We start from the raw sequence: 12,969 nt of genomic DNA on the forward strand, positions 1-12,969 counted from the left end.
TGTTTGTTTGTGTTTTTAATTCAAACATAGTTTACAAAATGTTTGGAAAAACTGCTAACACCAGACATTATACAACAAACAGAAAAGAGCATATAGATGAACGTTAATAAATGGTGTGCCGTCAAGTCAATTCTGACTTATGGTGACCCTTTCCAAGATAGATAGTACCGATAGGTGGTTTACCATTCCCTTCTTCTGGGGGGCGATGTCCTGATTTTGCAGCTTGCCCAAGGTCCCACAGGCTGACTCTACTCACAGGAAGCGCAGTGGGGAACTGAACTCCCAAACTTTGTCTCTGCAGTCCAGGTACTGAGCTATCCACCCAAAGTGCCTAAATGTTACTATTATATAATAAAATGGCGGAACTGAACAACTAATAACCAGTATCTAACTGATACTGTTCTGTAACTCTTTCCTATTTTACCAGTTTTGTTTCAGGTACTGTATTTGCCAGGTCTTTTCTAAAGAGCATTTAAGATAAGAACAGCCAACTCCTTTCAGCTTGCTGCCAAATTAAGCTCCAGGATACACAGAAGATTCACACACATGTACGCACATGCATGCGCATGCACATGTGTGTGCACGCACACACACACATGCACACACAAATCACCACCACCAAAAACAGCTCTGTATACAATCTGATTGCAAGGATGGACCAGACCTTTGTTAGACCACTGAAATCTCACACACCGTCTAGCTTTTGACTCAGCACAAGTTTTCATCATGCCGGGAATTACAGAATTGAGGGTGGTGCAGAAAAAAAACAAAAAAGCTCAAAAATCCATGGTAGTCAAGGAGACATACTGTGCCCAACAGTATTATGTACTATTCAACAGAACTGAGTATTTTTTAAATTAAATTTTCACTTCTGGTTTAGTCTATACCCTTATAGTTGTAAGATGTTGTTAGCCATCCAGAGCCTTTGCACTGGGGAAGGCAGCATGGCACACACAACTCTGTTTCCCACATCTTGCCATTGCACTGTATCCACCCAGCATGTCCTGTCTGTGGTGGCTATCACACTCTACCTAACAATAGGGCCAGGCTTCATTACGGCTCTTTCTTTCAGGGATATGGGAGGAAAATGTAAAAGAAGAGCATCATACCCGGGCCCCTTAGAGCCTGAGCTGTAAACAAAGCTGCACAGTCAGAAGCAGAGCAAATTTGTTTCCTGCTACAATTCACAAAGAGAGGTGCTTGGCTCTTCTGCAATGCTTCATGGTATAAGGCTGCTATTGCCGGAAAGAGCATGTTCTACAGTTCCAAACTAGGACCTGCAGGGGAATGCTTTGACCAGCTGCAGCAAGGCTTTGCTGGTGTGCTGGGCATGTAGTTTATGATCAAAGGCTGTTGGAGCTGTTCTTTCCAATCACAGCAGCAGCTTGTGGAAGGAAAACCACAATAGGGTAATATATAATAATCAGCTGAAGAGGCCAAGGGGGCAGCATCACTAGCCCTGTTCTGGCATTTCTTTTACAGTAACTAGTAAAAGGTTCAATCATGCATGTTCAAGTTCACCCAGACCTTTGCACATTGAACACAAATGTTTGCTGAAAACTATGTAACTACACTTGTTTGAATGCACTTACAGAGTTCCCATGTTTAGGAATCCTGCATTATCAGAGCTGACTACCGTGGGAATTCTGTGAAGAGCATACAACTGATGTGCTTATTAAGTCCTCTGCATAACGTCATGTACACAAGTGACATTTGGGGGCACGGGGATGGTTGGCTTTGGCTTATGTGTGCATCCCTGTTCTCTACTGTCCATTTAGCCTTCCACAAGTGCAGACATATGCTTGACTAGGGCTATCATACTGTGCACTGTTGCAGATCTGGTTCATGGTTTTTAATACAGTGGTGCCTTGCAAGACGAGCGCTTCGTTTAACGCATAACGAAGAAGTTTTTGCAATCACAAAAGGATGTTTCCTATGGGGTTTCTTTGCTTTGCGATGATCGGTTACCTGCTTCGCTAACCAATTATCGCAAAACGAAGATTTTCACACAGCTGATCGACGGTTTCAAAATGGCCACTGTAAAAAAGACCGCTTGCTGTTTTCTGGGACGGATTCCTCGCTGCACGGGCAGCGAAAATGGCCACGCTATGGAGGATCTTCGCTGGACAGTGACTTTCAATCCCACAGGAACGCATTAATCGAGTTTTAATGCGTTTCTATGGGCTTTTTAAAATCGCTTTACAATGTTTTCATTCTACAGCGATTTTGCTGGAATGAATTAACATCGTAATGTGAGGCACCACTGTATTATCTGAATGAAATGTTGCCTAAGAAGATCCCTCAACCAACACATCTTCCATCCAGCCCCAACACTGAAGAGCTGCTGAACCTCTACCTTGTGGCAAATATATTCTTACAAATGATCTTAAACATGATCGGGTTTGACATAAACCCAGTTAGGATTTAATCAAATGATGGTATACTCCCGAGAAAGTGTCAAGCTCAACCTAGTAACTTTCTCTTTCATAAACGATGTGAAAATGTGGTGGAAAGTTAGGCTCCACACTGAATCATCAGAACACTTGCAGTAAAAAAGCCCTATGAAAGTTCTGAAAATGTTGAAAGAGATTTTTTAAATAGAAAGAGGATATAAATCAATTTAATGTGATAAAGCTTCCAGTCTTTCAAAAGTATCTCCCTATGGACCACTTTCATCCTACACTTGGTTTTCAAGTAGGCATGGGGCATATTTTCAAAAGCGTGAGCTTAGCCATGTAATCAATTTTTATATTAATTAGAAAGTTTGTGTGCAACACTGCCACAGTAGTCAAAGTGTGGGTAATGTAAAAACACTGAAGAATTTTGAGGATGTGCCTAACAGATAACTTTGGGGGGGGGGACTTTCAATGAGACTGGGGGGAAAAAAGCATTGCATTGCTAGATAAGATTCTCAAAGTAAAAGAAATGAAATGAACACTAAATTGGTTAGATTACTGACTGATACTGTCAGGTTCCTACACTATACGTACAGAAGAAAATGCATTGTTGACCCGTGGGATTTAAACACCCACATACGTAAAAAAGGGAAGTTAATGAATGTACAGAATATTCTGGGAAGCTAATAGGAATTGGTGATGAAATGCAGCTTGAAGCTTGACACTACTTTAAACTCTACACTTAGAAGCTTAGCTCAATCTCTTGGCTTTTGCCAGAGGTGGATTTTTATTTTGGAAGCAGAACAGATAAAATGGCTTCATCTTACATTCCTTAATCATATTAAATGACAGAAATGTGATATGCATAGTTTTATGGGGGGGGGGAAGAAAATCTGTGATCCAGTTTTTTGTAGGTGGTCTTTCTTTCTTCATTTCCATTGGCTCCATTTCCATTGGTTGGGTCATCTGTTTCCCCCCCTCCACTGCGCCATGTTGTCTCCTCATAGAAACAGCTCTATATTAGACTACTCTCCTCATAGTAAGGCAGCACTAAATTCCCCTTCAACTACTATCACCCTTAGCTGTGATGTAACATGCAAGAAGTGTATCAGCTCTGCTATAATAAACAATAATAAATTCAGTAAGATTTTCCTCTTTAAAATTTCTTCTTCTTATCATTCTTATTATTATATAAAGTCCATCCATGCTTATTTAACATTGTGTCACCTGGGTTCAGCTTATAATCGTTTGTTAATACAGCTACAATACATATTAAGCTCTTAATCTATACAATGTGCTTCTGAATTCAGTAAGATTTTCTGAGCTACTAAAGAGATTCATCTCTCTTAAGAAATCTGATGAGTTAGACGATTTGTCACTTCTGTGGCCATTTTTCAAGCCAGACATTTGTCCTGTTTCATAAACTACATGGCATAAAATCTGGGCCTGCTATTAAGAGTTTTGGCTCTCAGGCTGAGTGTACCTGTATGATCCGATACATATGTTTGTTAAACCCACTGTCACATTCTGATTTCCCATTTGTTTTTAAATGTACTGTAATGTGATAATGTAAGGAATGCACAGCAAGCATTGAAATTAATGCTCTACTTGTTTTAAATTTACAGCTTGTCAAAGTTGCTCAAAGTGACTGTGTTACTGGATCAGATCCCCCAGTTATCTTCTCCATTGAGGGAGAATATGAAAGCTATGGGAATCTGTGATAATTATTATTATTCCAAAAGCCAAGTCAGGATACAACAGAATAAAACCTGAGTTTGAGTACAAAACAGACTAGAGCTCACTTCTATGTGTGAAGGAGCGTTGATGCACATCATGGAGACACTGACAGCCAGCTCCTTGCTGCAGAAGTAGGAGAATAAAGAAGTTAAATTACTTCTTTGAGAAAGGAGCACGTGACCTAAAACAAAAGCAATCAAAGGCCAACTATCCACTAGTGGTGACTTAATAATAATAATAATAATAATAATAATAATAATAATAATAATAATAATAATAATAATAATAATAATAATAATAATAATAATAATAATAATAATAATTATTATTATTATTATTATTATTATTATTATTATTATTATTATTATTATTATTATTATTATTATTATTATTGTGCCCTCAGGTCAGTTCCAACTTATGGCAACCCTTTTCAGGGTTTTCAAAGTAGTGGTTTACCATTCTCTTCTTCTGGAGGCACTCTGGGAATGTGCAGCTTGCCTAGGGCCCCACAGGATGGGTCTGCTCTCAGGAGGCACAGTAAGGAATCAAACTCACGACTTCTGGCTCCGCAACCAGATACCTAACTCAATGAGTAATCCAGCAGCTAGTGGTGACTTTATAGAAAACTAAAAAAGGACAAGATGTTCCATCTGGCTATCTGGCTGTTGCTCTCATAACATTGGTTATTTTAAGTACAACACTGCTACATTTATTTTAACACATTGGTCCCCAACCTTGGGCCTCCAGATGTTCTTTGACTACAACTCCCAGAAGCCTTCACCACCACTTCTGCTGGCCAGGATTTCTGGGAGTTGAACTCCAAGAACATCTGGAGGCCCAAGGTTGGGGACCACGGTTTTAACATGAGGAAGAAAGGGCAAGGTGAGAAGAGATGTTATTGGCTGTACGACTGCTGGGAATTGCAATCCAACAATATCAGGAGGGCTGTGATTTACCCCCCTCTTTTCTAGGACTTTTCTAGGTATTGTGTATGATGACTACGCCCCAAAACACTAACAACTGGATTCAGGCCAATGGAATTAAGTGAAATATATCACACAGTAGCCTGTGCAACAGTATGTAATCCTCACATATGCAGGTTACATGGTAATTGTATCTCAGACATGCTTCCCTTTAACAATCGTAACTAGTAGGGAACTTGACCCCCCAAATATTTCTCTTTTATGTTTCTTCAGCTCCACTTTTCCAATGCTGAAGACTACGGGACTTTTAAAAATTATTATTATTAGAGTGGGGAAATTGCATCATGATCACTTGGGAAGAAATTCTCTGGTAACATTCCAGAAAATATATTTTCTGAGAGTAGCGCAGTAATATATTCAAAGCTGTATATGATTGCTAGCATTTAAAATAAAATTGGAATGCCAGAAATGTTATTCTGATTTAATTTTTTTTAAACAACAGAAGTCATATGCCATTTATACAAGAACGAAAGCCAATGAAGGGGAAAACACTGACTTACTATAGAATTTGAACCACACAATTTGAATCAAACACATGATGTTGAACAGCTGAGGTCCATACATTTGTCTAGGTTAATTGTGACCATCATTGTGCCAATTTTGCACTCGCAGAAATCCCATTGAATTCACTGGGGCTTGGCTCTCTGACAAGCATACTTAGATTTGCAACCTTAGGTACTGGATGTTGTCATACCTCATTTGACTGTTTCTGGCTGGCTGCCACCATCTATAAAGCAGCAAATGTGTCTATGTACTAAATAATTACGAATGGTCATAATAAAGAACACATGCTTTCTCATTCTGTTAAAATGATAGAAAAGTGAAGAAAAGGAGAGGGACGGGAGAGAAAATAAGCAAGTTCAGGTACTCAAACAATTGCTATAAATATCAAACAGAATCATCACCTAGCAAGACACTGCAGATTTAGACCATGTACACTTAACATGTTGCCCTCCAAATGCTTTGGATTACAACTCCTAGTATTTCTGATCATTTTGTTGGCTTGGGCTGATAGGAATTGAAGTCAAAAACATCTGGAAGGAAAGAGGTTGGGGAATCCTGTTCTGCCCTGTTTAAGGCTTTGCACAAATTCCCTCTTTTTAATTTTTGCTTAAGATGTGCTTTCAGGAAGCTTTTCCAGAATGTTATCCAGGGCGGGAGGGGGATAACCTTCTGAAGGTTCTTCATCTCACGTTCCAATGCAACTAAACAACAATTATGAGGGAGAAGTAGAATCTTTCCAACATGTGAGATTCGTAAGAAATCACATGAGAAGTTCAGAGCCCAAACCCCTTATTCTGGAGTGGGGAAGGTTGTGCGACATGTGAACTGGATATAGCCCAATATGTGTATTGAAAGGAAATTGAACTTTAGCAGTACATAAGTTGTACTTGAGCTTTTATCACTGCAATGTAAAACTTGGCATTGCTACATCTCTGTAGTTACAACAAATTAGAAATGAGGAGAAGCAGTGTGTGCAGCTGCATGCTATTTTTTAATGCTTGTAGTATAATCTTCTGGCCTTAAATTTCATATTGTGTGATTTCTTAAACATACAGTACTAGTTTTAGAAAGACAAGCATTTTAATCTATGTGCTTAACTGAAATGAAGTTTTGTCTTGAAAGAATTTAAGATTAAACATACTAAACAGTTCGTTCAACTTGGTCTTTTAACCACCAGCAATATGTTCTCTGGTTGATTCCAGTATGAGGTTTGTCTTGGCAGAATGCTTCAAGAATAACCTGAATATGCTTGAAGTGTACTTGAAGTTTCACAGCTAATAGACTAAATCCTCTTGCCTACTTGTTCTGGCATAATGCAAATGGTACAACATTGGGAGGCAAGTTGCCTCAAGCTAATAACTCACCATAGTCATTGTCTGTTTGATACTCAGCAATGTAACTCAACATGCAACTGAAAATGTCTATAGTGATTTCTTAACTGAGGCATTTGCCTCCAAACGTACAATATTTGAATGGCTATGCACAAAGATTTGCACTATATGTTTTCCTACTTAATATGTCCTAGTCCTTCCTAAAAGGGAATAGTCACCAAGATAGAAGTAACTATTCTCTTGGGCTTTGTTACACTGCTGGGTGGATTTGTAATTGGTTGATGGGCTGTATCCAAAGAATGCTCATCAACAGACACTCATCATTCTAGAGAAATGTGGCAAGTGGGATACTACAACATTTTGCCTTGGGCTCATCATTCAACATCTTTATCAACGGCTTGGATGAGACTATGGGTGGAGGCACTCTTCAGATTTGCAGATGGGGGGGTAGCTAATATTCCTCATTTCAGAATCAGGTGAATGTAACAGATTAAACTGGCTCAAAAGAAACAAAAAGAGGATGCAATCAGACAGGCATTTGTCCTGCAGTTTGGTCTGGGTGGAGGCAAGCTGATTCACCCCTTTTCCTTGTAGCCACATGACATAAATGGCATTGCAGAGCAGCCTGCCCTTCATTGATGCCTCTCTGCATCTTTTTGGGCACCTGTCAAGGGCTACTGTATTTTTTGATGCAGGTAGTATCACCCCATCTTGGACTGAACCAATGTAGATGGCTTAAGTTGACCCTCTGCTTAAGCTACTTAATAATCTTGAGAAATGGAAAGCTTCCTTCTTGCTTACCTTCTGAGGGGAAAGAAAAAGTTTTCCATTTCTTTTTAACTGTTGCAAATGTATCAGCATTGCTTTAAAAACAGCCCTTTCAAAAAGCATCGGTGATGTGCTGTATCAGTTGGCAACAATTAAAAACAAATGGAAAACTTTCTCTTTCTCTTCATAGGCAAGCAGAAAGAAGCTTTCCATTTCTCAAGATTGCTAAGCCACTTGAGCAAAGCATGGAGGAGGAGACAGAAGGAGGATTTTTGTTTTCTTTCCCTTCAAAATGAAAAAAGATTGGTCTGGATCAGTGGTTCCCAACCTTGGGTGACCCAGATGTTCTTGGATTGCAACTCCCAGAAACACTGACCAGCACAGCTGATGACAAAGGCTTCTGGAAACTGTACTTCAAGAACACCTGAGTTACCCAAAGTTGGGTACTACTGGCCTAGTTCATGTAAAATGGGGTCTCTTCGAGGTGTGGTGTGGTCGATCCATGTATATAGACGCAAAGATTGCTCAAAATTACATATCACACTTCAAATTAAGCTTGGTTAGCACAATCTAGACGAATCCAAATTGGGATAATTAGGTCATCTAGTTGCTCTCTGAATTTCAGCAGGGAAAAATGGAAAGTTCTATATTTTGGCAGGAAAAATCAGATGCACAAATATAGAGTTGCTAATCTCAGATTTAGCAGTAATATTTTACAAGTACAGCAAGGATATTGACAAACTTGATTGTGTCCAGAGGAGGGTGACCAAGACGGTAAAAGATCTGGAAATCAAGTCTTGTGTAGAAGGGTTGAGGAAGTTTGACCTGAAAAAGGGAAGGCTGAGAGGTGACATGGTAACCACCTTTAAATATAGGAAAGACTGCCATATGGTAGAGGGAGAAAGCTTATTTTCTGAGGCGCCAGACGTTGTATGTTATATGGCTGGTATCAGTCTGACCTAAAACCAAAATATTATAGCTTCCTTACTAAAAGACTTGTACAACGCTGGTAGTTAGAATATGTATAAATATCTATAGAGAGAGAATCTGTTGCCTTTTGTAAAGAAGTTGAAAATTTTGTTCAAAGAGATGATACAATAAGAGTAGCCTGGCAGTGCAACGGTTCCCTTCCTGGACTTAAAACCATACACAACAGTAGCTGCAGAAACTAGAGGAATGATGGCTGAGGGAAAATCTCTTTACATGGCCTCCATTTATTCTTGGCACCTGAAATGGAAGGCTTAGGGAGTCCCTAGACAAACATGTTTCAGGGCACCTGGTCTGGCTATTAAATACCTCAGCAACTTTGAAATCTGTGTTTCCCAGTTTTCCTAGTACCCGGGATGCGGTCATTGCTGCACTTTAGATGGCAGGGGGGAAATGGAACTGTCACAACTTTCAGCTGAATTTGGGAGGAAAGGGAGCTGGCATCTGGCCCCATCATCCTCTTGATATTATTGGGAGAGTGATGGTACTTTGGAAAGGGTTCGTAAACTAGACAAGTCTATTCTAAACTGAAATATCTTGCTGCTCCTATACTATTAATACAGATAAACCTGAAAAAACGACACAGGACAACTTTCTGCAAAGGTTCAAGTGACTAATATACTTTTGAATGCAGATTAACAAATATTTAATTACATTGCTCATTACTTGTCCTATAGAGTTTTTTTTGATTATAAAAGGATTAACTTAAATGTTAAAAAAAGTAATATCAGTGGCATATCAGAACTTTTTGCTGAAGTAGTACAAATGTTTCTAAATTAATCAGCTCAATTAAACATAATGGGCTATTACTTAGCTATGAAATTATTTTCTGGAAAGAAAAAAAATGTCCTGTGCTTTACACTGGGGGTGCAGTAACACTTTGTTCTACAGACAGCTCAGTGGTTTAGTTATCTAGCTACAGAACCAGAGGTTGGGAGTTCAATTCCCCACTGTGTCTCTCTGACATGAGCTGGATTCGATGAGCCATAAGGTCCCTTTCACTCTGCAGTTCTAAGATTATAAAAAGCCACAGAGGTTCAGATTGGGAAGCGGATGATAACAGTAAGATGTTGTTAGGCTGCATCTTCCAGCAGCCCTAACCAATTGTGAGGGGTGATGAAAGTATATCTCCAGACACATCTGGAGGAGTAGATGTTCTTTACAGCTTATATAAAAACTCATTTTCTTCAACCTCATTGTTCATGAAGTATCCCTTAATCAGCAAAACTATTCTTAGTTCAAGGATTAAATCAGCAAACCAAGGAAAGGACTAGGTAGCTTGCTCTTATCCTGTTCAATTTCTCTATAGGCAAGATCTTAGGAAAATGTGAAGGCAAGAGGAGAAGGGGACGACAGAGGATGAGATGGTTGGACAATGTCATTGAAGCTACCAGAATGAATTTGACCCAACTCTGGGAGGCAATGGAAGATAGGAGGGCCTGGCGTGCTCTGGTCCATGGGGTCACGAAGAGTCGGACACAACTAAACGACGACGACGAATCACTGGTCTCTACAACCAGTTGTGGACTGACTTGGTGGATGTATAGGGGTTGTTAATGAAGTTTAGCTCTTATCCGAAAGCAAAATACCATGTTTATTAAGAGTCCACCAGGCTTAGCATGTTTAAAAGAGCTTGGCACTAGGTTTTATTAACAACACATTTAAGAGCACTGACATTGAAAGATTGCTCCCGAGGCTGAATCCTAGAAGCACCTACAATGTATCAATCACACACTGCCACTAGTCATATTTAATCCCATCCTCTCTGTATTTTACTGAAGCATGGCAATGCAATTTTCTGAAAGAAATGGAGATGTTTACAGCTTCTGCCATTTACAAGTCAGTGTTTTACTATGCGTCTGACTCCAGGCCCCCAAGGCCTGAATCTCATATAACATCTTCTGTGTAACTAGGCAGACAGTTTTCTGCAAACTTGGCCATATGGTGGTGGAGTCTGCGATGCTTCTCTGATGCATTTCTGTTCTGATTAAAATTTGTAGGATTTAGACAAAAAGCATGTTAAATGGCCAGGAGAGAGAAAGAACAGATGGGGACCTGAACTGATTTCTTCATGTGCAGGTGGGCACTCAATCCATCAGCAGCTTCAAGGTAATATCAATAAAAGAAGTCTGTAAATAGCTTTAGGCTGTAGCTGGTCAGCATTAAAAACTCTTTTTTACTAATGCATACATGAGCTGGATACACTAAAAGGGCTTCTGTTTTTCCTTCTCTACCATTAAATACGTGAAGAAGTTATCTAGCTACTTGTAGAGGAACAGTTATTCTTCACTCAGATAGGTTGGCAAGGGATAATGCAGATCCAGGAAAGCTAATGAAATCTGCAATGATCCTGAAAATTAAAAGAGGAAAGATTAATAGGTGAAGGGTAAAAAAATTTATAGTTGCCAGAATGTACCATTTTGATGAGAATGACCAATTATACGATGATAATTGTACTGATGATACTAAAAAACAAATTACTTTTAAAATTTAAACTCTGCTATTAGATTATACCCAAGTGTTCTTCTACCTAGGCTACCTTTAAATCACCTTCATTTCAAGAATTATGCAGCACCAGCTATTTCAACAGACCCTGTGCTTATTATTTTTAAAACTCAGTGTAAATCCTGTCATGCGAAGGTATAACCATGCAAGTCATAGTATGTAATACATAAAAGCCAGTCAACTCATGTGAGTATATGAAGCAGCCTCTCCCACAAGCACATGTTTCCTTCCCTGTAAGTAAAACTACAATGGCCAGAATCCCTACTGGTGTTTGTAGAAGGTTATTATAACTTGCTGTGGCTAATCGTGGCTAATTGATGAAGTACTAGGCTGCATCTCAGTTGTAAAATCAGGTGTGTGACCAGGCATGTGATTGCGATGCACCCTGGCATTCCACCAATGAAGCACAACCAGCCACTGATTGTTATGCAAAACTTCTGTGAACACCAAGAGCAGATAGTAAGTTAAATGATTAAATATTTACCATCCTTTCAAGACAACACCAAATCTGCTTCCCAATGCAGTTGCCTAACTCCACCTAAAGGCAGGGATAGCCCATTTCTCCATCTTGGCTATATTGGAAATATAGTAAGTACCTTTTCATTTTTCCTTTCTTCCATTTTGCAGCCAGCGTTGGTTGGACTGCAAGTCGCCAGGCTACTGACAGCCCCACTTCCTGTTTCTCCATTCAGGTTGACTGCAGTGACATTGGGAGGAGTAATTGCTGCTGCTGCTGAAGTGAGAGGAATGATCGGCCTGGCACACTGGGCTCCGGGGATGACGTGTACTGGGGAGTGGTGGATGTGCTGGGGAGATACCACAGAGTGTGGCCTCACCACAGTGGCTGGAAGGCGGGAAGGAGAGTTCTGGGTCCTCAATGGTGAGACTGTAGCTGTGGGCCTGTCCTGCGCCTGCACAGATGGGTGCACAACTGAGAACAGGAAAGAAGAAAAGAAAATAAGAAACAATAAGAAAATAGCTTGACTGTCACTAACCCAGTCAAAATAGCAGAAGGCATAACAAGGACTTACAGAAGTCTTACAATGGTTCAGGCTGAAACTCTGACAAGAAATATACATTTAAGCTGAAATTTAAACAGTGCAGTGTGGGAATTACTACTTGTTATAATACCATAAGAAGCCAAAGCATGGCACAAACGGTGTTTTAAAAACAAGATTTTACAACAGGGATACATGGTGTGCAGGCAGTGGTTGTCCCACAATGTCTAAAGTACAGCCTTAATTCACCCCCTGCCACACTATCGGTACCACACAGATTATTCTTCCGTGGCAGCAACCTGGAAAGAGCAATCTGTATCTAGACAGTGGCAGTGGCAACAATGAAGAAAGAATGGCTGGGATATGTGCAGAAATCTCCCCCCCCCCCATCTTGAAGGCTTTGTGGAAGGCAGAAAAAGTTTCACACCACTGTTTTTACAACTTCCATTTTTAAATTTATTTTGCAATCTGTAGGAAGACTCAAAACTAACCACTGCAAGCAACCATGTTTATCATACATTTGAGAGGAGCCTCAAAAGACACTACTTTTCACAAAAGCAGTAAAAGGGATGCCGTATTTAAAATTACAAAGTAATACTTGCATGTGGGTATTGGAAGCTATCTCATTCCAAACCAGACTACGGTATTTCTCTACCTGTCTAAGCACTGCCCACTTTGAGTGAGATCGGATCTTCAGGATCTCTGGTATAAATACTCAATGAGGCAGCTGTCTTAGTCTGGCTCCACATGTATAATCCAA

At 39.8% G+C, this 12,969-nt stretch overlaps 1 protein-coding gene across 4 annotated transcripts in view; it reads right to left on the reverse strand.

Moving 5' to 3' along the window:
* The window catches only part of SH3RF3 (SH3 domain containing ring finger 3), a 306,866-nt gene that overhangs the window by 16,455 nt on the left and 277,442 nt on the right, over nt 1-12,969 (reverse strand). For all 4 annotated transcript variants that reach the window (XM_072994559.2, XM_072994560.2, XM_078391466.1 and 1 more), the window contains one exon: nt 11,808-12,142. In XM_072994559.2, coding sequence (XP_072850660.2) covers nt 11,808-12,142 — 335 coding nt within the window. The remainder of the gene's footprint in view (nt 1-11,807; nt 12,143-12,969) is intronic.

Source organism: Pogona vitticeps, chromosome 3 (genome assembly GCF_051106095.1).
Source record: "Pogona vitticeps strain Pit_001003342236 chromosome 3, PviZW2.1, whole genome shotgun sequence".
Taxonomy (NCBI): domain Eukaryota; kingdom Metazoa; phylum Chordata; class Lepidosauria; order Squamata; family Agamidae; genus Pogona; species Pogona vitticeps.